This window comes from Camelus dromedarius, chromosome 2, assembly GCF_036321535.1.
Source record: "Camelus dromedarius isolate mCamDro1 chromosome 2, mCamDro1.pat, whole genome shotgun sequence".
Lineage (NCBI taxonomy): Eukaryota > Metazoa > Chordata > Mammalia > Artiodactyla > Camelidae > Camelus > Camelus dromedarius.
The window spans coordinates 121,143,245-121,169,441 of NC_087437.1; the positions used below are offsets into that span (position 1 = coordinate 121,143,245).

Sequence of the window (26,197 nt, forward strand, 5' to 3'; positions counted from 1 at the left end):
AAGCAGGACGTAAAAAACACTAAACACAGAAGAAAATAATCAATAAATTGGACTTCATTAAAATTAAGAACAAGTCATCAAAAAACGCCATGAACACAACACACCCGTTAGAGTGACTCAGATTTGAAAAGCTAACGATGCCACGTGTCAGCGAGGACGTGGAGGAACTGGACCCACGGGGATTTGCAGGCGGGAGGGTAAAACGGCACAACCCCCCGAAACCGGCCGGCAGCCTCCCAAGCGCGCGCGTGGGCCGGCTGCCCCCGGGCTAGTCTTCCGAGCGAAGTGCAGCACACCGCCAAAGAGCTTCTCACCGATGTTCAGAGGAGCTGCTTTTCCCTCCTAGCCGTATGAGCCCCAGCAGCAAAATGGATAAACCAGTGGTGCTGTATGTACACAGCGGGCTACTCCTCGGCGCAGAAAGGACCCGCCGCCGCTGCGTGGAGCCACATGTGTGTGGATCTCCCTCAGCGTCCTGAGGGGGAGCGCCGCACCGAAAGGGTTCACGCTGCCTAATCCAGTTCACATGAGACGCCAGGAAAGACAAATGCTGTCGAGACACAGAGGGGATCTGGAGTTTCCTGGGTTCGGGGTTGTGAGGGGATGGGACTGACTGTGAAAGTGCACATGGGAACCTTGGGGGCGATGGGAAAGTTCTGTACCTTGCTTCTGGAAGCGGCCTCACAGGGGTACACGTTTCCCAACACTCAGCAAATGGAAACTTTAAATAAGGACGATTTACAGTATGTAACTACACCTCTATAAGGCCGGCTTGTAAAACGGACAGCATCTAGGGGATGAAGAACACAGCCCAGGCCTGGATGAGCGATTTACGATGCACCTGTCCCGGGCGAGCCGCAGCTGCGAGGGCGGCTCCTGAGGGCCGGCTGCGCCTCGCCTCTCCCAGCTCCGCGCTCAGCCACGCCGCACTGGTGCTGGTGGTGAGAACGTCCACACCGTAGAAGCTGGTGTGTGCAACCAGTCAGGGCTTTCTTGTTTTCGTTTTACAGACAGCCAGTTATTAAACAGTTACCAGTAAGCCACTGCATAGATACAACAGACAACTCATGTTCAGAATGTATAATAAATGTCTACAAAAAATAAGAAATATGAATAACTCTGTTAAAAACAAAATGAGCAAATGACGTGCACAACTGCCTCACAAGAAAAGATATCTGAATGTCCAACAAGCGGCTTTACTGCACTGGGGACGCACATGAATGCAACAGCACGATATCCCCACACACTTTCCAAAATGGATACAAATACCTCACTTTATAAAGGATACAGAGGGATTGGAATGCGTAAAACTGACTAGTGGAGATGTGACTTTCTTTAGAAAGTTGTTGGGCAGTACATGCTAAACCAAACATACGCCTTTCCTGTGACCCAGCATTTCCACTCCTGGGTATACAATGAAGAGAAATGAGCGAGCATATCCACCAAAAGCAAAATGTACAAGAATTTTTATAGCAGCATTATTAACATTAGCCAACATTTGGAAATAATCAAAACCTCTGCCACTGAGAAAGAGAACATTAAGTAATATTTAAACCAATGATTGTATCACAGAAAAAGAATGAACTGCAATGTGGGCAGGCACATGGCCCTTTTGGCTGAGCAAAATAAGGCATAAACAGAAGGGTAGGCAAAACTCATCATTGGGGAGAGAAGGTGGAATTGTGACTCCTCCTTGGGGGAAGTGGGTCAACTGAAAGACCACACAAGGGAACATTTAGAATTCTGGAATGTTCTACAGCCTCAACAAAATATTCAGAGGGAAATTTTTTTCCAATCCAGAAGATTATCCCCAGCTAAACCATCCATCAAGTATAAAGGCAGGGTAAGGCATTTTTAGTTCTGCTGTGCTCAAAAAAATCTATCTTCCATGAACCTATTTTCAGAAAGCTATTGGAGGGTGTGCTCCACCAAAATAAGGGTGTAAACCCACAAAGAAAAAGACGCATCTTTTGGGAAATAATAGATCCAGGATAGGAGAGAGGTGATGGAAAATCCAAAGACAGGAATGAAGGGAACTCCCTGAATGATACCTGTGCATCTGGCCAAGATCACCCAATAGATATTAGCCCACAAACAAAGAGGGCTCCAGAGGAGGTGCTTCCAAAAAACAAATAAAGATGGTAGATCACCTGGTAGGTCTGAGTCTTTTGAGTGAGCTTGGAATGAACTAGTCAGAGAGCTTCAGGGTGATTTATCGATAGGTACGCAGAAAAATAAACAAACACAAGATGCAATTGTAACTCTAAGAAATGAAAAACACAGGCAAAAATGAAACATATATAAACAGGGAAATAAAATCTGGTTTCACTACACAGACTTGGCTACAGATAAACTCACTTGATTAAAATAATAAAGATTTTGAACATGGATTTAACCAAATATTGGGGTATGACTGCCTTCTAAGGATGGGAAGAGGGAACCTTCTCTTTGGGCTGCTGGAAAACATGAGAAAAGCTTTCTTCTACAGTAGGAAAGCAAATCATACCTAAAACTAAAACTCAAAACTAATGCAACATGCATGTTACTTAGTAATTACGAGACACATAGGGGAACTAAGAACAGTGCCTGGAAGGGACACTGGAAGAAACGCACCCGGGGAGGAGCTGGGGACACCCTGCCGGGGCCTCCACTGGAGCAGGGATGCGGGCACTCCTGTGGGCCAAGACACCCATTGCTCAGGGCAGGAGGGACTGAGATGCCTGTGGAGCACCTGCAGGGGCAAAACACCCTGAGACTAGAATTCACATCAAAGGTGAACAAGCAAACAGATGGAAGGAGGAGCCAAGATTTTACACACAACTCATCAGCCATTCAACCACCAGAGTCTGCATCTCAGCACTGCTTTCAAGACACAAACACACCTCCAGTCACCAGCCATGAGAAGCCTAGAGGACAGTGTTACAAACATCTCACAGTAAATAAATGAGGAAGCATTGTCAGGGAAGGTGCTCTGAGCAATAATAAGGAAAGGGAAGAGCTGTTGAGAATCAGGTGAGGCCCAGCTCCTCTGAGAGGGGTATAAAAGCCCGCATGCCCAGAGCACCTCACCCACCCACTCACCACTCACAGCCCCATCCAGCTCACCTCCTGGCACAAAGCCCCACCATGGCTGACGCCTGCTGCTCCAGGACTTATGTTATCTCTGCATCCACCCTGTCTGTCTGTTCCAGTGACCCGAACTGTGGCAGCTGCGTCTGCTCACCCACTGCCTGCACCGGCTTCTCCCGGCAGGTGGACGATTGCCAGGAGAGCTACTGCGAGCCCCCCTGCTGCGCCCTGGCCCCCTGCCTGAGCCTCCTCTGCGCCCCAGCGAGCTGTGAGCCCTGCCCCTGCCCATCTGCCTGCACCAGCTCCTGCACGGCCTTGTGCTGCCCGCAGTCTAGCTGCCAGCCCTCCTGCTGCACCTCCTCCCCCTGCCAGCAGGACTGCTGTGAGCCTGTCTGCTGCAGGCCCGTGTGCTGCAGGCCCGTCTGCTGCAGGCCCGTGTGCTGTGAGCCCACCCCCTGCCCCTCGTCCTGCTGCAGACCCTCCTCCTGTGTGTCCCTGCTCTGCCGCCCCGTGTGCAGACCCGCCTGCTGTGCCCCCGCCCCCTCCTGCCAGCCCAGCTGCTGCCGCCTGGCCTCCTGCGTGTCCCTGCTCTGCCGCCCCATGTGCAGACCCGCCTGCTGTGCCCCTGTCCCCTCCTGCCAGCCCAGCTGCTGCCGCCCGGCCTCCTGCGTATCCCTGCTCCACCTGCTGCGTCCCTGACTCAGCCTAGAAGTCCTGCTGCTGACCGGGCCCATCCCCCCAGGGCCAGCCGGGCTCCAGGGATCCCCCTCCCCGCCAGTGCCTTAAAGCTCCTGACCTCCTGGCGTCCTCAGCCCATCCTACCCAGGTCTTGCTCAGCACAGAGGAAAGACCAGCCCCCACATCCCCCAGCCCAGACGTGGGGGCCAACAGGCTCACAGAGCCCCCTTCTTGACCGTGGCCCACAGGAGCCCGGGCTGCTCCACATCTGCTTCCTCGCTCTGGACCACGGCCCTCGCTGGTCACACTGGGCCCTGCCTGACCCGGGTCCCACCCCGGGCAGTGTTACTCTCCATGTCTGAGCTCAAATAAAAACTCTGCTCCCCTCACTAGTTCTTCATGCTGATGGGGTGGGGGTGCGGGAGTGAGGCCTGAGCGCCCTTTACGTCACCAGCCTTGGGGGACTTGGGTGCTGCTTGCACACGACCCCTGGAAGCTCCTGTCCACCTCTTTGTTCTGCCATCTGGCCGTCACTCCAGGGCCTGCAGGGCTCCAGAAGACTGTTCTCGGGCAAGTCCTGTGGGCACCTACTGGGTTCAGATCAAACCCCCGTCAACTGCCCGTGGCAGAGGCAGCTCCTTCCCGGGGCACAGGTGCGGCTGTGCCGGGGGACACCTGGCCAGGACCCAGCAGTGCTGGGGTGGGGACCAGGGGAGACCTCAGCAATTGGCTTGCCCCACGTCCAGACAGTCCTTGCAGATGGCCGGGCATCCTGGACTCCCGCACACATTCCCCGACGCTGAGGTGCCTGGTCCTCCAGCACGTGCCGGCTGCGGGGAGGCAAAGGCAGAGGAGATGCGGCCCCCGGCCTCCCCTGCTGGGCTGGGCTGGTGGCAAGCAGGTGGGAGAGGGCGCCCCCAGGCGGCAGGGTGGACAAAGCCGAGAAGGGTGTGGGAACATGTTCAGACAGGAGACACGGGAACACAGCTGTTCGATGTAGCCAGGTGCAGTGTTGCACACTCTGACCAAATCCGAGAGCAGATCCTGGAACTGGGACTGCTGAGCAGAGGGTGCAGCCCGTGGGAATGTGCTGATCGCCACAGCACCCACAAGAGGTTCTGGTCCCCTTAACAGCAGTGTAAGTTCACAACAGAGGGGCACACGGTTTTCTATCTTTGACAATTTGATAAACAAAAACCTCATCCTGGTTTCTTTTGCCTAGAGCATCCCAAAGTGTGGAGCCACCAGTACTGAGTTATTTACCCCAGTGAACAAGCATTCCAGGTCTCCTTTCTGACCATCACAAACACCGCCGCTGCGAGGGTCCTCACCACGCACCTGTGTGCACTAGTGTACGTTCTCACGGTGCCTAAATTTCTAGACATGGGATTTCCAGGCCAGAATATTTGCCAATTTTAAATTCTGGAGGATACTGATAAATGCCCTCAAAAGGACTTTTCAAAATTGTGCCTGCTAAGAATGATGTCAGGAAAGCGAGGGAACAGGGAGCTCTAAGGGGCCACCCTGCTCCCCACAGAAACACTGAAGAAACTGGCGAGGCTCCTGCAGTCAACCTCATCTGAACTCTGGACATGGTCAGAGGTTGACAACAGCCAAGAGGATGCCTCATCCAGGAAAGAGCAAGTGCATCCCGGCACGAGCCAGTGCGGCAGGAGCTCTGCAGCATTTCGGTGATGCTCGCCCCCACCCCATCCCCCCACCCTGGTCCCCAGCTCAGTAGCAGTCTTGAAGATGGCAGCCTGTGTCCGGGTGAGGTTTCTGGCACTGGAGGGAACAGAGTGGACCTTGTTCTGAAAGAAGTGTGGTTGTCCTGACCTGCTGGTGGCTTCTAGAAGGATTCACACTAAGGGCTTGTCTTCATTTCTTGTAAGTCAGAACTCTCTGAAGGCAGAGAGGCAAATACACGGAGGATGTTTGTCAAATCCACCAGTCATTGCTCCTCAGAAAGATATCAGTTGTGGCCAACAGAAGACACAATGCTGGGACGTGAGATGCTTTGAGGAGCAGGGCTTTCAAATCTTCCACAGATTCCTGGGCGTCTAGGAGACCTCGTGCATACTCATGAGGGGGCATGTGCTCCAGAAGGATCTGAGAAGTCCCTACACACTCACCTCCGGCTCCACTTCCAGGTCTGAGCCAGCAGGAAGTGGAGGTGAAGGCAGAGTTGGAAAGTACTTAGCTGAGGGTTGAAGGCGTTCCTTGACACACACACAGCCCAGCGACAAAGACTGGAAAAAATGTTTTTTGGCTCCAGTGTTTAAGGAACTCTGTCAGATCACTATCTGACCACTAAGCTAATGCAACAGTGACCACACATGACAAAGACTACAGTCATTACAAAACTAGTTTAGAAGAATCGGCGAATAAAACAACAACAACAACGTGCCACAACAATCAGCAACAACCAGCTACAGGGAAGGGGGAAAGCCGGATGTCCAAAGTCGCCACACTCTCTCAGTGCACTTGATTAAAGGGAAGCACAAGGAAAGAACTATGGGAAACTGAGAGAATGATATCTCACCAAATGAAGAATATCAACAAAGAGAGAGAAACTTTGTTTTTTTAAAAAAGGACCAAAAAGAATGTCTGGAGCTGAAAACTTCAGTGGAGGGGCTCAATAGCACATTTGAGGAGTCAGGAGAAAGATAGTAAATGTGAAGATAGGTCAGTTGAAAGACTCCAGTCTGACATTGTATCAGAAAGAACAAAATACCTAGGAATAAACCTACCTAAGGAGGTAACTGTATTGTGAAAACTGTAAGACACTGATGAGAGAAATTGAAGACAACACAAGCAGATGGGAGACACACGGCACTCGAATTGGAAGGCTCAGTACTGTTAAAATGGCCGTACTACCCACGGCAACCTAGAGTCAATGCAGTCCCTACCAAATTGCCAATGACATTTTTCACAGGACTAGAATAAAAATTTTTTGATCTGTATGGAAGCACAAAAGACCCCAAATAGCAAAATCAACCTTAAGAAAGAAGAATGGAGCCCGAGGCGTCATGCCCACTGACCTCAGACTACACTACAAAGCTACAGCAATCAAAGCAGTATGGTACTGGCATAAAAACAGACACACAGATCAATGGACCAGGATAGAAAGTCCAGAAAGAAACTCATGCATTTATGGTGAATTGATCTATGACAAAGGAAGCAAGAATATACAATGAAGAAAAGGCAGTCCCTTCAGTAAGTGGTGTTGGGAAAACTGGACAGCTACATGTAAAATAATGAAATTAAAACATTCTCTAACACCATATACAAAATAAACACAAAATGGACTAAAGACCTAAATGTAAGACCAGACGCTATACAACTCCTAGAGGAAAACATAGGCAGAACACTCTTTGACATAAATTTCAGCAATATTTTTTTCAAACCAGCTCTTAGAGTAATAGAAATAAAAGCAGAAATAAACAAATGGGATCTAATTAAACTTAAAAGGTTTTATACAGCAAAGGAAACCATAAACAAAACAAAAAGATAACCTACAGAATGGGAGAAAATATTTGTGAATGACATGACACACAAGGGACTAATTTTCAAAATATACAAACAGCTCATACACCTTAATATTAAAAAAAAACCCAATCAAAAAATGGACAGAAGACCTAAACAGACATTTCTCTAAAGAAGACATCCAGACGGCCAACAAGCACATGAAAATATGCTCAAAACTGCTAATCATCAGGAAAATGCAAATCAAAACCACAATGAGATTTTACCTCACACCTGTCAGAATAGCTGTCATCAAAAAGAACACAAATAATAAATGTTGGCTAGGATGCGGAGAAAAGGGAGCCCTTGTACACTGTTGGTGGGAATGTAAATTGGTGCAGCCACTATGGAAAAGCATGGAGGTTTCTCAAGAAACTAAAATAGAACTACCATATGACCCAGTAATTCCATTCCTGGGTATACACCTAAAAATAATGAAAGCAGTAATTTTAAAAGATACATGCATCCCAAGGTTCATAGCAGCGTTCTTTACGATTGCCAAGTTATGGAAGCAACCTAAGTGCCCATCAACAGATGACTGGATAAAGAAGACGTAGTATATATACATACAATGGAATACTACTCAGCCATAAAAAATAATAAAACTTTGCCATTTGCAACAATATGGATGGACCTGGAGAGTATTATGCTAAGTGAAATAAGTCAGACAGAGAAAGACAAATACTGTATGATACCGCTTATATGTGGAATCTAAAAAATGCAAAACACTCGTGACTATAACAAAAAAGAAGCAAACTCACAGATATAGAGAATAAACTAGTGGTTCCCAGTGGGGAGAGGGACGGGGTTCAGGCAATATAGGGGCAAGGAATTAAAAGGTACAAACTATTACATATAAAATAAGTTACAAGGATATACTGTATGACACAGGGAACATAGCCAATACTTTATAATAACTATAAGTGGAGTATAACCTTTAAAACTGTGAATTACTATATTGTACATCTGTATTGTACACCATACTTGAAAGAAAATAAATAGACATAAAACAACTAACAAGATTAAATCAGTAATTGAACATTTCCCCAAAAATAAAAGCCCAGGATAAAATGGTTAAATGCTGAATTCTACTAAACATTTATAGAATAATCAACACCAATCCCTTTTTTAAAACCTGCTTTTGTCCAGCTATTTTATTTTTTACTTTTATTTATTTTTTTCATTTTTTGAGGGGGGAGGTCATTGGGTTTATTCATTTTTTTTTAACAGAGGTACTGGGGATTGAACCCAGGACCTCAGGCACATGGGGCATGCACTCTACCACTGAGCTATGCTCTCATCCCCAGCGCTAATCTTCCTTAAACTTCCCCCACAGCAGAAGATGAGGGAACACTTTCTCATTCTATGAGGTCAGTATCATCCTGATACCAAAACCAGACAAAGAAAAAAAAAGAAAACCTCAGACTGAAATTTCTTATAGATAAAAAATCTCCAACAAAATACAATCATACAAAATCCAGCAGCATATTAAAAGGATTATACACCACAACCAAGTGGGATTTATACAAAGAATGCAAAAGTGATTGAATGTATGAAAACCAGTCAACGTAATGCACCACATAAATAAAATGAAGGAAAACAACCACACGATTATCTCAACTGATAACAGGAAAAGAATTTCACAAAAGCCAACACTCTTTCACGATAAAAATACTCAATAAACTAGGAACAGAAGGAACTTCCTCAACATCGTAGCGAGCATATGGAAAACCCACAGCCAACGTCATGCGCATCGGTGAGACGGAAAACGTCCCCCCTCCAATCAGGAACAAGGCAAGGAGTCCCCCCTCCAATCAGGAACAAGGCAAGGGGTCCCCCCTCCAATCAGGAGCAAGGCAAGGGGTCCCCCCTCCAATCAGGAACAAGGCAAGGGGTCCCCCCTTCAATCAGGAACAAAGCAAGGGGTCCCCCCTCCAATCAGGAACAAGGCAAGGATGCCCACTTTCACCACTTCTAGTCAACGCTGTCCTGGAAGTTCCAGCAAGAATCATATGCAAAAGAATAAAGTTGAACCCTGTCTCACACCATATGCAAAAATTAACTCCAAGTACATCAAAACCTTAACTATAAGACCTAAAACTACAACTCTTAGAAGAAAACATAGGGGTAAATCTGCATAACCTTAGATTTGGCAACAGTTTCTTAGATATGACGCCAAAAACACAAGCCACGTGGGAAAAATAGATCAATTTGACTTCACCAAAATTAGAAAATTTTGTATATTGAAGGATACTGTCAAGAAAGTGAAAAGGCAACCCACAGAATGGAAGACGTTATTAGCAAATCATACTCCTGATAAAGATCTAGTATTCGGAAAGCATAAAGAAATCCTAAAATTGGACAACAATTAAAAATGGGCAAAGCACCTTGATAGACATTTCCTCAAAGAAGATATATGGACAGCTAAGAAGCACATGAAAGGGAGAACAAAATCATTGGCGTTCCAGAAATACAGATCAGAACCAAAAGGAGATGACCCTCATTAGGGTGGCTATAGGCAAGAGGAAGAAATAAGAGAAAAATGAGAGCAAGTGTGAGGAGGTTGGAATCCTTGTTTGTTGCTGGTGGGAACGTAAAACGGTGCAGCTGCTGTGGAAAACTGTCTGGCAGTTCCTCAAAATGTTAAACATAGGGTTATCATCTGAGCCAGCAATTCCCCCCCTAGGTACACACCCAAGAGAATTAAAAAGAGGTGTTCAAACAAAAACTTGTACCAAATGTTCACAGCAGCTCTATTCACATTAGCCAAAAGGTGGAAATGACCCAAATGTCCATCAACTGATGAATGGATAAATAAAATGTGGTATCTCTGTTTGATGGACAATTAGCCCTAAAAAGGAGTGAAGCACTGATCCATGCTCCAACGTTGATGAACTTGGAAACATCCTGCTGAGCGAAAGGAGTCAGACACAAAATGCTACAGATTGTATGACTCCATCTACATGAAATGTGCAAAACAGGCAACACTGTAGAGACAGAAAGCACATTAGTGATTGAAGGGGGCAGGGAGGGACTCTTAATAGCACAGGATTTCCTTTTTTTTTTTTTTGGAGGCACTGGGGATTGAACCCAGGATCTCCTGCATGCTAAGCATGTGCTCTACCACTGAGCTATTTCCCTCCCTCAAGGATTTCCTTTTAAAGTAATGAGAATGTTCTGGATGGTGGGCATGGCTGTGCATGTGACTGTACTAAATGCCACTGAATTCTGCACTTCAAAATGGATAAAATCATAAACTTTGTATTATTTGTTATCACAATTTTTAAAAATTATGTCAGCTAAGGGGCTTCTAAGGGTGAGGCCCTCATGGCCAGCGGCACTGGAAGTTATCCGAGTTGTAAATCTTGGATGATCTTACAGGTGAGATATTTATGTTTTAATTTGGGAAACTATTTATTGAGATCAAGTAGTTTTTCATATGATTATTGGAAATTTGAATATTTTAAATTTTGTTTGATTCTTTTATATCTTTATTGTTCTAGTTTAAGGTCTTTAAAATTTTCATATTAACCTTTTATCTATTGCACAAATTGCAAACATTTCCTGGCAGTTCAATATCCTCAATTTGTCCATGAAAAAGATTCCCTGTGGGTTTTGATGGAAATTACATCAATGATGGGTCTTCCTTCAGCTTCATACCACCCGGACCCTCTCTTGTCTCCGGATGAAAGCACGACACAGGACCTGCCTCTCTCAGGTAACTGACCATGGCTCTGCGGAACATGGCTTAGGACTCAAATTTCAGTCCCTGAATCTGGTTCTCCTAATGAACCAGGGAGCTCTGACTTCGATAGAAAGTTCCATTTCCTTCTTCTGGAAGGGAAGGTCCTCTCCTGTCCTCAGGCCTCATCCGTCTTGCTCACATGGGTACCACGGAAGCTCACAGAGCCCACCAGGAGGGGTCTGTCCTCACGTTGCCTTTTCCCCTAATAGACACACCATCGATTTCTCCCCAATCGCAGGCCAGGCCAGCTGTCCCAGGTGAGGCTCTAAACACAAAATGCGGACCGACAGAGCACATGTCACCATGGGCCCGGAGCTGTCTCCCCAGCTCTGGGGAGGGCCCCTGGCACATGACCCACCAGGGGAAGCCATGGGGTCAGCCACGGGGAGGTTGCACGTTTCTGCCAGGTGTCTGGCGGGGCCAGACTCAGGCCAGGATTCGGTGCCCTGCCAGCATCATCAGTGTCAGGAGTTGAGCAAGGACATCTCATGACAGTGGAACCAGCTGAATGAGAGTCCTCACCAGGAAACACATCAAACAGGAAGTGACGGCATGGGGCCTCCTTCAGGGACAACATACACACCTGGAGGGTATAAAAGCTGACAGCAGGAGCACCTCACACACACACACACACACACACACACACTAACACACACACACACTCACTCACACACTCACCCTCCTCCAGCCCCACCGCCCACACCATGGCCGCGCCTGCCCTGTCCGTCTGTTCCAGCAACCTGAGCTACGGCAGCCGGGTCTGCCTGCCCGGTCCCTGTGACTCCTGCACCGGCTCCTCCTGGCAGGTGGACGACTGCCCAGAGAGCTGCTGCGAGCCCCCCTGCTGCGCCCCGGCCCCCTGCCTGAGCCTCCTCTGCACCCCAGCGAGCTGTGAGCCCTGTCCTTGCCCATCTGCCTGCACCAGCTCCTGCACGGCCTTGTGCTGCCCGCAGTCTAGCTGCCAGCCCTCCTGCTGCACCTCCTCCCTCTGCCAGCAGGACTGCTGTGCGCCCCTCTGCTGCAGGCCCGTGTGCTGCACACCTGTCTGCTGCAGGCCCGTGTGCTGCAGGCCTGTCTGCTGCAGGCCCGTGTGCTGTGAGCCCACCCCCTGCCCCTCGTCCTGCTGCAGACCCTCCTCCTGTGTGTCCCTGCTCTGCCGCCCCGTGTGCAGACCCACCTGCTGTGCCCCCGCCCCCTCCTGCCAGCCCAGCTGCTGCCACCCAGCCTCCTGCGTGTCCCTGCTCTGCCGCCCCAGGTGCTCCCGCTCAGCCTGCTGTGTCCCCGATTCAGCCTAGAAGTCCGGCTGCTGACCCTTCCTGCTTTTATCCAGGGTCCTTTCCCTAGCAGGAGGCCACCCTCCCAGCCAGCTGCACCCTCTCTCGCTTTAACAACCACAGGGAACAGAATGTGAGCCCCTTCACCTGGCCCCGCCCCTCATCTCAAGGACTCGAGCTGCTCACCAAGTCCCTTCTGATGCTGGTCCCTCGGGTGCCCCAGGAGACGCACTGCACCCCCTGAACCCTAGGGTGCTGTCCTCACCGCAGCAGGCCTGTTCCCACCCCAGGACGTGACATAACCTCTGAGTCCTAATAAAGCCACCTCCATCTCAATGACCTGTCCTGTCTGTGGATTCGCGGTGGCAGGGTGAAGGGGACGCCTGGTGCTGGCCTCTGTGACCCCCACAGGCCAGGCCCACTCTGAGGCCCGTAGCCCCCTGAGCTCCAGCACGCAGCCCTGGGGTCCATCTCAAGAAAACTGCCTCTGGACCCATGGCCAGTGGTCGTGGGACAATGGTGGACCCCAGTTCGCTGCAGTTCAGACAGCGGCCTGCCTCGCTCCTTCCTGAAGCAGACCCCTCAGGACAGGCAGCAGGGGCTGCCCCCAGGGCCAGAGACCAAGCCGACTCAGCCTTGTCCACCCTCCTGGCGGCAAAGGCAGGTCCTTATGAAGGGAGAAAGTGAGGGTCCCAAGGACAGAGATGTTGCTTGCCTGCTGCGGTCCTAGCGTGTCTGCAGGGGCCCTAGCCTTCGTCCTGTGGCTTGAATAAGGAAATGTTCACATCCTGAGACGTAAGGGGGTCATTCTGGCTTGTGCGTGGGCGCCCTTGAACTTGATGCTGACTGAAACGGCATCTGCGGCCTGTCAAACACGCACCGTCCATCAGCTTTAATTATTACAGAAAAGGGCACATTGACCAGGAGTAAATAAGGTCCGTGTTGAAAACACAGATGAAGCACCCCTCCCAGGGCGCCAGTGCCGGTCCTCCTTTGATGATAAGACCCCGCCCAGGTGCCGAGGCCGCGCCGTCTGTGCCTATGAGACCTTGAACACATGGATCCCTGACTTGTTTAAAGTTCTTTCTTTTGACAAGATACAAAACTCTGCTGGGGGGGCGGGGGGTGGAGCTCAGAGGTAGAGCGTGTGCTCAGCATGCACAAGGTCCTGGGTTCAGTCCCCGGTCCCTCCATTAAAAAATAAACAAACAAATATATATATATATATATATATATATATTTTAAACTGTGCTGAAAAGCCTGCTTCTCCAGACCAGTTTCTTGGAGGAGTCTGGGAAGCGGACTTCTGGGCTAGTCCTCAACCTGGCTCAAATAAAACTCTTTTCTATTCTTACTATATTGATTATTTATTGATCATTTCCGTCAGCACGCTCAAGCGTCTCTGTGCGCTGGAGGCGACGCTGACACTGCGGGTCTGAGCCCTCCTCCCCGTGGCCTCAGCCACCGCAGGGTCGGACAGCAGCGACTCACTCCCTAGACCCTGCACTCGGCCCGGCTGCTTGCACGCTGTCAGCGGCGCGGCCGGGCCCCGAGAGCGCGGCTCCCTGGGACGCCGTCCCCGCCACCTCGGCCAGCGCCCCGTTGGATGCTTGCCTCTGCTTCGCCAGGACTGCAGTCCCAGGACAGCCACTTTGGAAAACAGTTTCTCAAAACTTTAGACTTCGAATATGACCCTGCAAGTCCACTTCTGGGCGTCTACCCGGAAGAACTGAAAACAGGTGTGCCAGCAAAAGTGTGTGCATCAGCGTTCAAGCAGCTCTGCTCACAATAATCCAAAAGTGGAAGCAGCCCACAGGCCCATCGGCTGAAGGTGGATAAAAATGTGCCCCGCCGCTCAGCGGAGTATCACTCAGCCACGGAAAGCAGGGAAGCGCCGATCACGTTGCAGCCGGAAGAGCCTCGAGAACGTGGCACCAAATGACACAAATGCACTTGCTCACAAGACACAGACTCACAGACACAGAAAACAAACTTACGGTTCCCGGGGGGAACGGGGTGGGTGGAGGGATAAACTGGCAGTTCGGGATTTGCAGACACTAACTACTACATATAAAATAGATACACAACAAGGTCTTACTGGACAGCCCAGGGAACTACATTCACTACCTCGTAACAGCCTGTAATGAAAAAGAGCGTGAAAAGGAACATATATACATTCGTGTGACTGACTCACTCCGCTGTGCACCAGAAATTAACACAACACTGTAAACTGACCACACTGCAGTAGGAGAAAAGAAACAGAAAAAGAAAAATTCCTAAAGAAAAAGGAAAATGTGATGTTCAGCGAGGGAAGCCAGACCCCAAAGGCCACGTGGTGTGTGATTCCACTGACAGGAAACGCCCAGAACAGGCCACTCCAGGGACAGCCCCTGGGAGCCAGGGGACAGGCGAGGGGAGGACGGGAGCCACTGCTGATGGCTTTGGGGGGATGGGCTGTGAAAATGTTCCAAAGGAAAATAACGGTGACGGTTGATGGCTGCACAACTCTGAATACGGTGACACCCGTAAATCGTGTGCTTTAGTGGGTGGACTTTACAGCATGTGAATTATATCTCCGTAAATCTGCTAAAAGCAAAACGTTTCATTCCATCCCCGGTTCTGATGGATTCCGAGGCTTTTATCTCGCCTGTATCCGAGTGGAAATCAGTGACTCCGGGGCAGTGAGAGGAGCCCCAGGAGGCCAGCCGTGGCCCGAGTCCTTGAGGGGTTTCCGGGAATGACAGGGTAGAACCCTCAGGCTGACTTTAAAATCAACAGAAAGAAGGAGGTGGTGACAGGACTGTGAAAGATTTTCCCAGGGGACCCGGAGCCACCCCAAAGTGGGTGTCGGCAGGGGCTGCACATGAGGTCAGGCTGTGTGTCACCCTGGGTCATCAACTCCTGGCTTCAAGCTGTGAGGGACACTGCCCAGGGCATCCAGCTGACTCCCAGGGGACACGGGAGAAGAGCTAGCCAGGGTGGGTGGGCTGGAGGGTCCCAGCCAGGGTCACAGGATGGAGAGGACAGGCAATGCTCTAGGAAAGTTCTAGACAAGGGGGAGCCCTGCATCCTGCGGACAAGCTCCCCCACTCCTCAGGGCCCGGCTGTCAGCTCCCCACGCAGGAAGGTGTGTTTGCCTGTGCAGCGGATGAGGCATCAGTGAGCACTGAACAGCCCAGACCCTCGCTTACAAATAGGAATAATAAGGGTCCCCAGACACTTAAGGAAATCAACACGAAAGGGAAGCAAAACTCTGAACGAACGATAAAGCAAGGAAATGGAGGGGCTACCACTTCCTAAAATAAGAACAAGATGTGGGTTTAAAACAACAAAAAAGGAAGGAAGAAAAGAAGGAAAGAGGCAGAGGGGAGGGAGGGAAACACTCAGAGTTTCTGGAAACTAAAAGCATGACTCTCCGAACAAACAGGAAACCAACAGACAGTCTGCGTATGGACTGCATGTGGTAAGAGGTGACCGGGAAGATCAGGCAAGGATTTTCCCAGAATGCAACGCGGGACAAAGAGCTGAGGACGGGAAGAGGTTAACCACAAGGCGGGTACGTCTAGGGGACCCAGTATCTGTGATCCTAACCCGCGCCGCCGCAGGAGACACAGCCTCCGGGACGGAAGGAGGTCATCCCGCAACAGAGTAAATGTGCCTTGCACTCAAAGACGATGTGAACAACGAGGTCGAAACAAGCCAGCAAAGGCCTACAGCAACGTCTGGAGCGCGGGGCGTCTGGGGACGTTAAAGAGCGACACGACGCACACACCTCCACAAGGTTCCAGGAGGAGAAGTGGTCACTGAAAGAACCAGTCGTACCAACAGGAGACCCAGCAGCGGGGCCACCTCTCCCCGACGCGGAGGGCGACCCACCCTGCCCCAGGCTCAGCCTTGCACCCTTCAAACACCAGGAACCCGGGACGGTTACTACCCAGGAGGCTTCTGAAACTGCCACTCAGAAGAGTACTCGTTTCTCCTACAAAACGAACAGTGGCGCTGCCTTTCCAACCGTCCACAGCGCGCTCACAGGTGCCCGGCACGGCGCCTCAAGCCCAGAGAGCAGGGGCCGCAGAGGTGTCCTCCGGTGACAGCACGGCCGTCGGTCCCGCTTCCTAAGTACACGCTCACCCCCTGGGAAACTTTAAAGTCCCTTTCTACGTGACTTCTGATCGATGGTGCAACTAAGACGGACTGACAGACCATTGAGAAGCTGATGCCCCTGAAATCAGCGGGCGCCGGGAGCGAGAGGAAATGGCGAAGCGGCGCGAACGGACATCTACTCTCTCCACTGTACAGGCCGGAAAGCAAAATGTAAGCATTCAACTCAGTAAGCCAGGGAAAACGCCTTAAAAAATGTTTAAAGAGTAGGAGAAAGGAGCTTTAAAAGATTTAAAGTAAAAACTAATGAAATATAAAACAAAGACTGTCACTTTAAAAATATCGATAAAATGTTAAAAGCTCTGGCAAGTCTAATAAAAATTACGTTAAAAATGGGAAAAAAGAATATGCTTGCAGATTCAGGTTATTTTTGCTTTTAAGTATAAGAAGGTAGTATGAGTATATTTATCCTAAAATTTGAAAATATAAATGAAATATACCATGTTCAAAAAACATATAAACTACCTACATTGACTGACAAAGTGAAAGAAAAATTTTTAGTCCAATAGGATTATTACCTTTATTTGGCAAATATACTGAAGATCTGTTCTGTTTCAAATATGGAAATGGATTTTTTCCTAGTCAAACAAATTTTATTGAAAAAAATTTTAATACAACACAATCCAAAGAAAATTTGAAAAGATGTTGAAAGATCTGATTCTCCAAAAGGCACAGACTCAGTTCTCAAGGTGTAGGGAACCCAATAGCCTTCAGCACGGAGGCCTTTCCTGTAATACTGCAAACATCCAGAGCTCAGAAAGAAACAGAAGTTTTCTGGGCTTATCTCATAAGGCTGGCAAAACCCCGATGCCAAAACCAGCCGGGAGAGAGAGAAACTGACTAGTGACCTATGTCATGTAAGAGATTGTAAATAATGTTTTAGCAAATTTAATATGGAGATACATTAAAAGAACAACATGCCGGGGGGAGGGTATAGCTCAGTGGTTAGAGTGCGTGCTTAGCACACATGAGGTCCTGGGTTCAATCCCCAGCACCTCCATTAAAAATAAATAAATAAACCTAATTACCTCACCCTAAAAACTAATAAAAATAAATCTATAACAAAAAGCAAAAACAAAGTGGAGGACAAAATTTAAAGTCTATTAATTTCTTAAAGATCAGAAAAAAAGAATATGCCATTGTCAAGCAGAGTAGTTCTCAGAAATGATAGTTCTCAGAAATGATATAATTAACAATGCTAGTAGGTGGAAACAGAAAAGTCATTGAGAGTTAGAACTCTCAACACACACACACGTACACACATATACACACATACATGCACACGCATGCACACACATGTACACATACACACATACACTTGTACAGACACATGTACACATGCATATACACATATCCACCTACATACAGATATACACGTATACACATACACACATACATGTACACACATGTACACATGGACACGCATACACACGTGCATGTGTACACACAGAAACACATACAGGCATATACACACATGCACGTATACACATATACACACATGTACACATATACACATATATGCACATACATATGTACACGTGTACACACATACACAGATACGCACATGCATATACACACATGCGCATACACACGTATACATGCACACACATACGTATATGCATGTACACACATACACGTGTATACACACGTACACATATATGTACATACACCTGGATACATGTGTACACACATACACAGATACATTCACATAAGGCATATACGCATATACATACCCATACACACATGTACACACATGCATGCACACATATATACATACACACATACACATGTACACCCACGTACATACACAAAGACACGCATGAGCTGCCAAAGGCACCGCCATCACCTTCAGGACCCGGACAACAGGGCCTGTCCCACCGGTCCCGGCTGGGGCTCTACTGCATCCCCGTCGTGGCGTGGCAGGGAAGCAGAAGGACAGCACAGCCGAGGGGCCGGGGGCAGCGCGCTGTCAGCCACACTGTCTGCTGGGCCCTCATTCCCTCCCAGCACCTATTCCATCTGCCCGGCCGGCACCAGAGGACACTGCCCTTCTGCTCACACTCAAATGCCCAGAGATTCCTTTTTTTGTATGTTTTTAAAAGTCATTTGGTCATTTGACCTTCCACCGACCCGCCAGCCCCGACCACAGGCTCCCAGCCCCAGCCCAGGGCTGGGAAGAGCTGAGGTGAGAGCAGTGACTGCTGAGAGACGCTCTGAGCTGGGACGCAGACAGCTCACAGGCTAAGGAGGAGGCCGCTGCCGAACAGGGCGTGAGCCGTGAGTGAGGAAGAGCCCTGACACCTGCTAGATCAGGCTGGACCCAGCACAGTCCTGGGAAGAGCGGAGAACATCTTTACATCTGCCGTGGCTTGTCCCAGACCCAGTGCCACCCCCATCCTTCCCACTCACAAAACCCAAGGCTTCCCGGGAGCAGGCATGGGGGAGGTTGGGAAGGGGTGCGGGGTGCCATGAGCAGAGCCCTTCGCGGCCGGGCGCTCAGTCTCCCCCGCCACCACCGTCCCTTTCATAGCTTGCTGCCCTCCGAACCCGATTTTTGCATCTGTACAAGGGGGTCCCAAAGGGGCGCCTCGCACAGGGGCTGACCTCAGGAAGCACTCAGGTGTGACTGTGCATGTCGGAAAGGTCAAGTGCCATGCCTCATGCAGACCAGAGACGTTCTTAGTGTCCCGATCATTCCCCTAAAGCAGCGCTGACTTCCTCAGCTCTGGGACATGGATGAAGCGCACAGTTCTCTCACCACCCCTAGAAGAGCCACCGAGAGGACGTGTAAAAGTTATAAGAAAAACTAAACAAAGTAGTACGTAAACAAGAAGGAGGCCCAGTAGGACCCTGCATGTGTTCATCAAAGAGAAACAGGTATGTGTGTAAACTGGAACAAGATCTCCAATGCACAAGAATAAAACAGCTTAGTCTAAAACCAGACAGGTGACATCAAGGAGCTGGCCTTATCTGGTGTCCAAGCAAGAGACTGCTGGAGGAGCGGTGCAAAGCTTGTGAAAACGCACACTGACGGCCCCAGCGGTGACAGAGGACGTATCCCATTCACATCACAAGACAAAGTCAAGCTGCTGTGAGAAAGAATTAATCAGATGTTTGAAAATTTTAAATTTGGAAATAAGTTGATAAAGGCCAAAAAAGAGCCTGGAAATAAATGGCAAAAGACTGAAATGTGGTCTGAAAGATAAAAATCAAGAAAATGTCCTAGAGCAAAGGATAAACATTTGGAAAGTGAGAGAAGAATTAAGAGATGGGAAGGCTAGTTCCAGGAGATCTGACATCTAATGGGAGCCACAAAAGGAGAGACCAGGAGAGACTAAATAATTTTCTAAATAGCACAAAACGTTTCCCGAGATGAGCTTTCATATCAAAAGTCTTGGTGCATCCCAACCACAGAAAGGAAAGTGACACACAAGCCCAGAAACACAAAACACGGCATTTGAGAACAAGGATAGAAAGAAAACCCAAATGCTCCTGGAGAGTTAACAAAGATACACTATGCATCTAACTGCGAATGACAGATGACAGCTTCAGACTCTCCCCAGGAAATCTGGACATCACAAGGCAATGGAAATATGTCCCACCGCTTTGGGGAAACAGTTATTTAAAACCAGAATTCTGGAAACCATCATAAACTGGAAAGGAAAAGTGGCTGTGTTCTCGGTCACATGAGAGATCTTAAAACGTAAAGCCACCAGCATATATGAAAAAGTCTGATACTTCACCACAGCAAGATGAAAACAGAAACAACACCGAGTATAGCTTGATAGGCAACAGAGGAAGGCACCTGTGTGTGTCACAGAAGAGGAGGAAGCTCACAGACCCCGTCGTGGGTCCTGAAACTCCCAGCACCTGCTCAGGGAGACACAGGTGCCTGGAAGGCAGCGGGCCCTTGGCTTCCTGTGAACCGGTCCTCTGTTCCACTCATATTTTGTAAAATGTGCAAGTTTCACTTTATAGTTACATTTTTAAAGGCTTACATGTAATTTAGAAAATACTTAAAGCGTCCCATACACCAGCCAGAATGGTCATCATCCAAAAGTCCACAAATGATAAGTGCTGGAGAGGCTGTGGAGAACAGGGGACCCTCCTCCCCTGCTGCTGGGAATGTAGTCTGGTGCAGTCATTATGGAGGACAGTATGGAGATTCTTCAAAACACTAAAAACAGACTTACCCTATGAACCAGCAATCCCACTCCTAGGCATATGTCTGGAGGAAACTCGAATTTGAAAAGACACCTGCACCCCAATGTTCATAGCAGCACTATTTACAATAGTCAAGACATGGAAACAACCTAAATGTCCATCCACAGATGACTGGATAAAGAAGTTGTGATATATGTATACAATGGAATACTACTTAGCCATAAAAAAGAATAAAATAATTCACTTGCAGCAACATGGATGGACCTGGAGATCATCACTGTAAGTGAAGTAAGCCAGAAAGAGAAAGAAAAATACCATATGATATCACTCATATGTGGAATCTAAAAAAAGAAAAAGAGGACATATATGAACTCATCTACAAAACAGAAACAGACTCACAGACATAGTAAACAATCCTATGGTTACTGGGGGGGAAGAGGTGGGAGGGGATAAATTTGGTAGTTTGAGATTTGCAAATATTAACCACTATATATAAAAATAGATTAAAAATGAGTTTCTTCTCTATAGCACAGAGAACTATATTTGGTACCTTGTAATTACCTTTAATGAAAAAGAATATGAAAACGAATATATGTATGTATACGTATGACTGAAACAGATGCTGTACACCAGAAATTGACACACTGTAACTGACTATATTTCAATTTTTAAAAAATTAAAATGAAGCACACCACACACAGGAGAGATGGAACCACAATTCATCACTTCTCAGAAATGTTCACCTCTAGGCCTCAACTCAGCATAACCTTGCCTCAAATGTTTTCCATAACTTTTCTGGAGCCAAACACAGGAGAGACGGGAAACATCCTGCAACTCAGGACATTCATACTCACAAGTTTAGTGAGTAAAACTATTGAAAATACGCCAGCATTAATGAAGGCTCCCGCAACCAGCTGTCAACACCAACAAGGAAGGGCGGGCGTGGAGCCTCCTGCTGGGACGACACAGGCCAGGGAGGGGTATAAAAGCCCAGCACCCCTAGGCACCTCACACTCCCTCACACTCGCACTCAGGCTCACACACTCACCCTCCTCCAGCCCCACTGCCCCCACCATGGCCGCGCCCGCCCTGTCCACCTGCTCCGGCGACCTGAGCTACGGCAGCCGGGTCTGCCTGGCCGGTCCCTGTGACTCCTGCACCGGCTCCTCCTGGCAGGTGGACGACTGCCCAGAGAGCTGCTGCGAGCCCCCCTGCTGCGCCCCGACCCCCTGCCTGAGCCTCCTCTGCGCCCCAGCGAGCTGTGAGCCCTGCCCCTGCCCATCTGCCTGCACCAGCTCCTGCACGGCCTTGTGCTGCCCGCAGTCTAGCTGCCAGCCCCCCTGCTGCACCTCCTCTCCCTGCCAGCAGGACTGCTGTGCGCCCCTCTACTGCAGGCCCGTGTGCTGCACGCCCGTGTGCTGCACACCTGTCTCCTGCAGGCCCGTGTGCTGCACACCTGTCTCCTGCAGGCCTGTGTGCTGCAGGCCCGTCTGCTGCAGGCCCGTGTGCTGTGAGCCCACCCTCTGCCACTCGTCCTGCTGCAGACCCTCCTCCTGTGTGTCCCTGCTCTGCCGCCCTGTGTGCAGACCCGCCTGCTGTGCCCCCGCCCCCTCCTGCCAGCCCAGCTGCTGCCGCCCGGCCTCATGCGTGTCCCTGCTCTGCCGCCCCAGGTGCTCCCGCTTGGCCTGGTGTGTCCCCGACTCGGCCTAGAAGTCCTGCTGCTGACCGGGCCCGTCCCCCCGAGGGCCAGCCGGTCTCTAGGGTCCCTCAGCAGAGGGGCTGAGCTCAGCGATACTAGCATTTGGCGTCCTCCCGGAGTTTAACCCCCAGAAAGGACCTGGAGACCATCTCCTCTGTGTCACCAAGAACAGGGACTCCACGTCCCCTGGGGTCTCTCAGGAGTTGCTGCCACGGTCATCCCAGAACCTAAGCGCAGGCCTGAGTCGTGGAAGCGAGCCCTGTCTCTCCTAGCCCAGTCGCTTCTCCCAGCCCCGCCCCTCCCCCAGCCCCGCCCCTCCCCCAGCCCCGCCCCCTCTCCAAGCCAAGCCTTTCCTGCAGCCCCGCCCCTCGACACCCCGCCCTTTCTCCCTGCCCCGTCCCCCCTCCGGCCCCACCCCTTCTCCCAGCCCCACCTCTTCTCTGCTCCCGGGGAAGGACCTGCCTACCTGGCCTGATGGCCTTACTTCTCGACTTCATAAGCTTCTTCATCTGTCATCCCTACTGCTCTGAGTACGGTGGCGGCAGGGGCTGGGGGGAGGGTGCATACAACCCCCAGGACTCCCAGCGGAACCTCCCGTGACCTTTCATGGTAAGAGAACCAGGAAGACCTCGGAGTCGGGGCCTGGCAAGACCCGGAGCAGCCACCCTGAGTTCCCATCGAGATCTGCGCTGCCCAGCCCTCCCGCCGCTCCCCGTGGCTGAGAGGTGGCCCGGCACCCCGCCGTCAACCATAAGGCCCCAGGAGGCCTGCGCTCTGCAGCCCAGCCACATCCCGCCCTCTCCTCCGCGGCCGTGGCCCTCCCTCTAGGGTGGGATCCTGGGGGCAGTGAACAGTGTTTCCTTTGCGCCTCCATGCTGGGGCCATCCTGGCCAGGCAGACCACCCCCATGAGAACCCGCAATGGGTTCCTGCTGCCACTCTTGGATGGACCACGGCATCCACGCCAGGCCACCCCCAGCAGTTGACCAAGCACAGCAGGAGTGCGAGGGCAGGGCCATTCCTGACAGACACCCGCCCTTTGCTCAGGGCACCCCATCCACCTGCCCCAGGCCTTCTCAGAGCTGTGCCAGGGGCGGAGCCACTGCTCATCTGGCCCTCCCTCCTTACAGCTCACTCACATGAGTATGGTCAGCCTGGCCACGTTAAGGCTCTTCCCCACTCCCACTCCCCCATTACTCTTTCATGGGCATCCCCACAATAAACTGCTAAAAAACTTATCCCACTTGGCATCAGCTTCTTGGAGAATACAAACTGACTCACGCACCCACATTTTAGAGCAGAAAGAAGGAGGGAGGAAGAGAGAAAAGGGAAGGAGGAAAGGAAAGAGAGAGAGAGAAAGAAAGAAAGAGAAAAAGGGAGAAAGAAAGAGAGAAAGAGAGGAAGAGAGGAAGAAAGGAAGAAAGAAAGAGGAAAGAAAAAAAGAGAAAATAAAGAGGAGATGGGGGAGGGAGGGAGGGAGGAAGGAAGGAAGGAAGTGCCCATACTAGAGCAACACGCTTACATGGAAAACTCACACCAGCCTCTGGTTGCCTTTAAATTACTTCAATTGATTCTGAGGAATTTGGGCACAATTTTCACCTTGATTTGCATGTATCTCAATTTAAAAACAAAATGGCTTCATCTACTTGTTATTCATCGGTATCATCTTTTTTTGGATCCTGGAAAGATCTTAGTTGTTTATACACAATTACAATAACTCCTCCAGAGTGAGTATGTGCCCCATCCAGGGAGAAATGGCAACGTCTCTCTGAGGTGCTTGCAGGACGAAGTAGCCACTGTTGTTTCAAGACAGACCGTGATAAGTTAAAGACGGTAGACTATAAACCCTAAGATGCAAAACAAGGAGCTGTGCTAATGAGGCAACAAAGGGAAAAATGGAATCATACATAAAAGCAACAAATCCAAAAGAAGGCGGAAAAGGGGGAAAGCAGAAGAAGGACGTGCGACAAGCTGGCAGCAACAGCAAGAGGAAAGGTGAAACCCACTGCATCAGTAGTCACACTAAACCCAAGTTGTCCACACACTTCAGTCAAAAGTCAGAGACTAGTGGACCGAGTTTAAAAAAAAAAAAAAAAAAAAGACCCAACATTATGCTGCCTATGAGAAATGCAGTTTAAATATAAGAAGAAAACAGGTTAAAAGTAAAAAGAGGGGAAAAGCTATATTAAGCTAACGTTAATCAAAAGAAAGCTGCAGCAGTTGTGTTAATTCCATAAAATAGATTCAGGATCAAAGCATACGGCCAGGGACTGTTAATGAGGATCATGTCATAAAGATCAAAGAGTCAAACGACCCTAAATGTGTGTGCGCCTGATAGCAGGCCTTTAAAATGTATGAAGCAAAGCGTGGCTGACCTGCAGAATCAGACAAACCTTAACGGGCTCCTACAGCCTGAGATTCGAATAGCCCTTCTCGGTAACCCACAGCACAGGCAGACGGAAAATCAGAGGACGCGGAGTATTCCAACATCATTAGCCAATTTGAGCTATTTGACGTTGAAAGACTCCACCCTCAAACAGAACAAACCTTCTTTTTAAGTGAATGCAGAACATGTACCAAGATAAATCACATTTGCTAAGATAGACCTACAAAGGCTACAAAGCAAATTTCTACGGCTTTGAAAAAATTCAAATAACAAATTGGGTATTTTCTGACCACGGTGGAATTAAATGAAAAATGCAGTAACAGAAAGACCTTGTAAAATCCCCAACTATTTAGAGAAGAAATAGACTTCTAAATAACCCGTAAATCAAAAAATAATGAAGAAAGGAGGAAATCAGAAAATATTTTGACTCATATGAAAGTGAAAATACAACATGTCAAAACGTGGGGGACGCTGCCGAAGCAATTCCGAGGGAGAAGTTTGTGGCACTGCGTGTGCTTGTTAGAGAAGAAGAGAGGTCTCAACTAAATGGCCTCAGCTTCCAGCTGAAGAAACTAGGAAGCAGATTACACTGAAAGAAGAAAGACAGCAGCAAAGACAAAGTGGAAAGTCAGTGGAACGGATAACAGAAAGGAAGATAAAAATCAAATAAGCCAAGGGCTCTTTCCTTGAGAAGACTGATAAAGCTGGTAAGCCATCAGCCGCACTGGACAGCAAGTCAGGCAGAGACAGTGCCGCTCACCACGCCGGGGGTGGGAGCCGTGGCACCGCGAGAGGGCCTGCAGGTGGTGGGAGGATAACCAGGGAACATCCGGACCCGCTTTAAGCCCAGGAATCTGACAGCCTAAGCAAAATGGGCAAATTCCATGGAAGACACAAACTACCAAAGCTCACTTGAGAAGAAGTATACACACGGAATAACACATCCACCAAAGAAACTGAACTGCAGTTAAAACCTTCCCACAGCCCACCTGTCCTTTGACAGGTAAACGGTGAGCAAACAAAAACACCCACGCCTCGGAGTCTTCCTCTTCCGACAGAAAGGAGCAAATTATTGACACACACCACAGCTTGAGTGGATCTCAGGGGAACTGTGCAAGTGGAAAGTCAGTCTCAAAGGAATGATGCTATTTACGTAACATTCTCAATTTGACAAGAGGATAGAGACAGAAAAGAGCTCAGTGGTCCTCAGGGGTCAGGGATGAGAGTGCGGTGGGCGTGGTTCTAACCAGGTAGCTGAGGGAGCTTTGTGGCAGGATGGATGGTACCATCCTGTGTCTGACTGTGGTGGTGCCGACGTGACCTACGAACGTGAACACGCCGCATAGAACCACACAGCACACAAGTGCCTGTAAAACTGATGAAATGGGAGTCAGATCTGTGGGCTGTCAATCTGGTGATTTGCCCTCATTACGCAAAGTGCTATCATTGAGGGAAACTGGGCAAAGGGTAGTCAGGAATTCCTTCCACTTTCTTTTG

The 26,197-nt window shown here is 49.4% G+C and overlaps 4 protein-coding genes across 4 annotated transcripts in view; 3 read left to right on the plus strand and 1 right to left on the minus strand.

Moving 5' to 3' along the window:
• TSPEAR (thrombospondin type laminin G domain and EAR repeats) overlaps positions 1 to 26,197 on the minus strand; it is a 123,480-nt gene that overhangs the window by 64,527 nt on the left and 32,756 nt on the right. The window lies entirely within an intron of this gene.
• Positions 3,082 to 4,136, plus strand: LOC116155676 (keratin-associated protein 10-8-like). The gene has a single exon (XM_064476583.1). The coding sequence runs from the start codon at positions 3,127 to 3,129 to the stop codon at positions 3,766 to 3,768; it is 642 nt and encodes a 213-aa protein (XP_064332653.1). The 5' UTR covers positions 3,082 to 3,126; the 3' UTR covers positions 3,769 to 4,136.
• Positions 11,653 to 12,647, plus strand: LOC135318639 (keratin-associated protein 10-12-like). The gene has a single exon (XM_064476606.1). It carries the CDS (start codon positions 11,722 to 11,724, stop codon positions 12,310 to 12,312), a length of 591 nt encoding a protein of 196 aa, XP_064332676.1. The 5' UTR covers positions 11,653 to 11,721; the 3' UTR covers positions 12,313 to 12,647.
• Positions 21,644 to 22,611, plus strand: LOC135318635 (keratin-associated protein 10-12-like). The gene has a single exon (XM_064476591.1). The coding sequence runs from the start codon at positions 21,691 to 21,693 to the stop codon at positions 22,324 to 22,326; it is 636 nt and encodes a 211-aa protein (XP_064332661.1). The 5' UTR covers positions 21,644 to 21,690; the 3' UTR covers positions 22,327 to 22,611.